General features: G+C 39.4%; 1 protein-coding gene across 1 annotated transcript; it reads left to right on the top strand.

Annotated features, from left to right (window-relative positions):
• Nucleotides 1-474: 474 nt before the first annotated feature.
• On the top strand, nt 475-1,502 carry LOC104494912 (transmembrane protein 131-like; the record flags this gene model as incomplete). The annotated part of the gene is made up of 2 exons (XM_010137815.1): nt 475-617; nt 1,244-1,502. Coding segments are annotated over 2 exons (294 nt in total), but the record flags the coding sequence as incomplete, so codon positions are not given.
• Nucleotides 1,503-4,074: the final 2,572 nt, after the last annotated feature.

Here is a 4,074-nt window from a genome sequence, read left to right as displayed (position 1 = left end):
AATATGGTAGGGAGTTCACTTTGGCTTGTTTCCAGTCACTCAAATGGTCAACATGTTTGCCAACAGTCCCTTTTGCAAATCAGGCCTTACACTGAGGGTATAATGGTTGCCATATTTCCCCGTGCAATCAGTGCATTGTCATTGCTCATTGTGTTGTGAAGTGTTTCAGGATTCCTTGAATATGAAATACAGTATATAATTTCTTTTCCATCTGAGCAAATAAAAGCTGTTTTAAAAAATGAAGTAATACATTCCTCATAATAAGTGCAGTAATGTGAACTTTTGCTCAAATAAACAACCTTATCTGATGTTTTATGTTGTCAAATTGAAAGGCTTTTGTATAACAAGTTAGCAGTTACTGCACCTCGCCAAAAATATCTTATGTGGTGCTAAGTAAAGATGTAGAGCTTTTTTTATTGAGATGTTTGAACACACATGTTTTCTGTGAATAAGAAGTGCATTTTTGTTTAACAGAATGCACGTCAAGAGGATCTCATCAACAAGAAATGCAGTTCTGAGCTGCTTTGGTTACGTTTACAGCCACTGGAAACCAGAAAAGTTGGTGTGATTTTTACACCGGTTGACTACAGAAGGGTAGCTTCCCTTATTTTAATCAGGTAAGCCAAGTTTCAGTGAGAATCATACAGCTCAAGGTAAAAATGAATTTGCCAGAAGAAAAATTGACCATTTTGACAAAAGGAATGGTCAAAAGCTGAAAGTCAGAATACCTTGAGTTTAATAAAAATTGCTTAAAGGGTCTTTGTGCCTTATGTCGCAGTCATTAAAAAATAGAGGCTGTTCTTCTTGATATGTGATCAGTGGGTTATAAACACAAATGTACCGAGGCAATTTTGAGTGAAGAGCAATACGCTAGATGGCTTTGCTATTTGCTTAACTCCATCGTGCTGAGATATAAGTATCCAGTGAGTCTGATGTGCAGCCACACGTGGGTTAGCTCTGGAGGAAAAGAGAGTTTATGGAAGAAGCAACCCTTTTTACTAGGCGGCACTGTTGTTAGCCATTGGCAGTGGTCACAGGGCTTGTTCCTTCACTGTGCGAACTCACTGGTGACTATTCCTGAAGTGATTCTGTCAGTAGTTAGGGGAAAAGGATCCAGGTGTGGCCAGCGATTCTGTTGCTGAAACACTCTTTTCTTGGGTTGGCACCTAGATAGCAAAGCCGTGAATTCGGGAACTTTATTTGTGTTTTAGTGGCTGATTTCTTGATTTTTATATTATGGCAGAAACAACTTGACTGTTCTGGATGTGGTCAATGTAGAAGGCTTTGGAGCCAGAGAATTGCTTAAAGTAGGGGGAAGACTACCTGGTGCAGGAGGATCTCTTCGATTCAAGGTGCCAGAAGCTACACTAATGGACTGCAGACGACGTGAGTAAGAAGCAGCAGGTCTCTGATTTTGTAGCTGGCTGTATTACTCTGTAGTGGTACTGATGTGGTACAGTAACGTTAAGTAAACAGAATGTAAAAGAGAAAAAGCTGAAGAGCTTGGTCATGAGAGAGGTGTAGACTCCGTTTTCTCACAACATGGAGGATAGTTACAAATTCTAGAAATTCACTGCAGAAGTGTCTCTATTAAAATGTCGGTCATTTCTGAATTTTTAATTATATTGAAAGTGAAATAACAATTTATAAACATAAGAAAATAATTTTCGTTTCTTTTTTTTTCTTTAAGAACTGAAAGACAGCAAGCAAATTCTATCCATTACGAAGAACTTCAAAGTAGAGAACATTGGGCCTCTTCCTATAACAATTTCGTCAATGAAAATCAATGGTTACAGTTGCCAAGGATATGGATTTGAAGTGTTAGATTGTCAGGAATTTTTCTTGGCTCAGAACTCATCACGAGAGATCAGCATTGTGTAAGCACGGGCAAATTTGCTGACAAATTAGCTTAAGTGGAAAATTGAAATAATTGCTTTCAGTAACAGACACTCCAATAACACTCGCACACAAAATTTGGTGAGCTTTGAATATAAATTTCATAAACATTTTCCCTTTTCCGTGAGGGTAATACTAACATTGGTAATGTAATAAAGTTTCTTTATAAGACTCCATTATTTTTTAAAAAGCAGCATACATGTTTTTATTAGTGCATTATCAAGTAATAAAGCAAAAGAGTTGTCACAATAAAAGAGTAAGAAATACTTTGACACTGGCTTTTTTTTTTTATTTGGTTGTTACTCTCTAGCTTGTTCCAAGCAGGCTGACTACAATCTAGTCATGTTTTTCTAACATGGCACATAGTCTAAAACCGATTCTATTTTAAATCGTGTTGAGTGAAAGTCATGACTTAAACATCAGCAGAGTTAATACTACTGTATTACAGTAACTGCAGTTTCATATCCAAGAAGTATCACCTCTGCTGATCAGAAAGACAAGTCATACCTTGTAGCAGTACCCGTGGCAGTCAAATACAGTAATGGTATGGTCAGGGGAATAAGTGAAGAGACAAATCTGATGTTTTCTTCTGCTTTCCTTACCTTTCCAGCCTTGTTCTAGACTTAACCTGGTACCTGGCCCCTTCCAAAGCGATGCATGTACACTTGACAGCTGCTTTTGTAAGGACCATTTTGCTTAGCCCGAGTAGATCATGTGCACCTCCTTGAGAAAAAGAAAACAAATCACCGTAATGAGAGTATTGTGAAGTCACACTAAAAACATATTTTAATGCTTAAAGATGACCTCAGACTCTTACCTCTGTTAGGTGCTAATGCGTCTGCATAGTCTTAAGCAGACAGTGGTCACTTACTTCATTATCTTTTTTTATATTATTGCATCAGAAGTTATTCTGTATATTTTTGTATCAGTGTGACTTCAGAAAATGAAATTCAGCTAAAGGATGGAGAAGTAACAGCGGCTCTGTCTGCTTTTCCTAACAGATTCACTCCTGACTTTACATCTTCGTGGGTAATCCGGGAGCTTACACTGGTGACTGCTGCTGATTTGGAGTTCCACTTCACGCTCAACGTGACACTTCCTCATCATCTGTTACCTCTGTGTGCTGATGTGGTGCCAGGACCCAGCTGGGAAGAGTCTTTCTGGAGGCTCACTGTCCTTTTTGTAAGGTAATACTTTCAGGGCCCCTACACCAGTTTGAAAGGGACCTGCAAGTGAAAGATTAACAAGCCCTTAGGGCTTGTGTTAAATTTTTAGAGGTGATAGAGCCTAAGTCTCTACTGCGTCTGCCTCACTAGAGTCCTGCCAGCTGGCTGTGACAGCTTAGGTGTGGAGAGCAGTAGCTGGCGATGGAGTTGTCAAGCATTTCTTGTTGCTCCTCCTGATAAACTTCCATGTTAAGGCTGCAAAGAAAAAAGGACTAGGATACCTCCACAGGAATACCCAGAGGATACTCCCCTTGCAAGAAACTTACTCCCCTCACTGTAGAGATGTACATGTCTCAGAATCAAGCAGACTGGTAAATTACCTTTAAGTATTTTTAGAAAAATAATATGAATTTTATATATAAAGATTCAGACAACCAAGCGAAGACCTGCTTTTCCTCTGCTTCTTTCCTCCTTTCACTTCTTAAAATGACGCATGTTTAGTGTTAGCCTTTGCTAGGCACACTGCTGAACAGGCTGCCCCGGAAAGGTGATTTGGTTTGCGTTAGCAGAGTCATTGGTTGCCCATGGTAAACTGCTTCTAAGAAAGCTGTACCCTTGAACAACTATTAAGGGTTCTGCTCCTACGCATATTCTTTTTTTTTTTTTGTCTTCCTTTATTATCCTTTCACACTGTGCAGTGTGAACCGAATGTTGTGTTTGTCATGGATTATATGCAGTACTTTCCTGAAGCACAGCAATCCTGAATTTCTGCGATTGGTACTAAAAAGCAGTGAATGCGAATGTCACACTGACATATACACGTGTGCTGGTGCATACCTAAGATTCTGATGCACGCTGGCATTGGCTTTTGACACCTGGTACTAAAAAGCAGTGAATGCGAATGTCACGCTGACATGTGCACGTGTGCCGGTGCATACCTAAGATTCTGATGCACACTGTGCTTCATTGGCTTTCGACACTGAAAACAGTCAGAGGACAAATGAAACAACAA

The sequence above is a fragment of the Buceros rhinoceros genome, unplaced genomic scaffold, assembly GCF_000710305.1.
Source record: "Buceros rhinoceros silvestris isolate BGI_N320 unplaced genomic scaffold, ASM71030v1 scaffold20710, whole genome shotgun sequence".
Classification (NCBI taxonomy): Eukaryota; Metazoa; Chordata; class Aves; order Bucerotiformes; family Bucerotidae; genus Buceros; species Buceros rhinoceros.
This window is presented reverse-complemented; position numbering and strand designations above follow the sequence as displayed.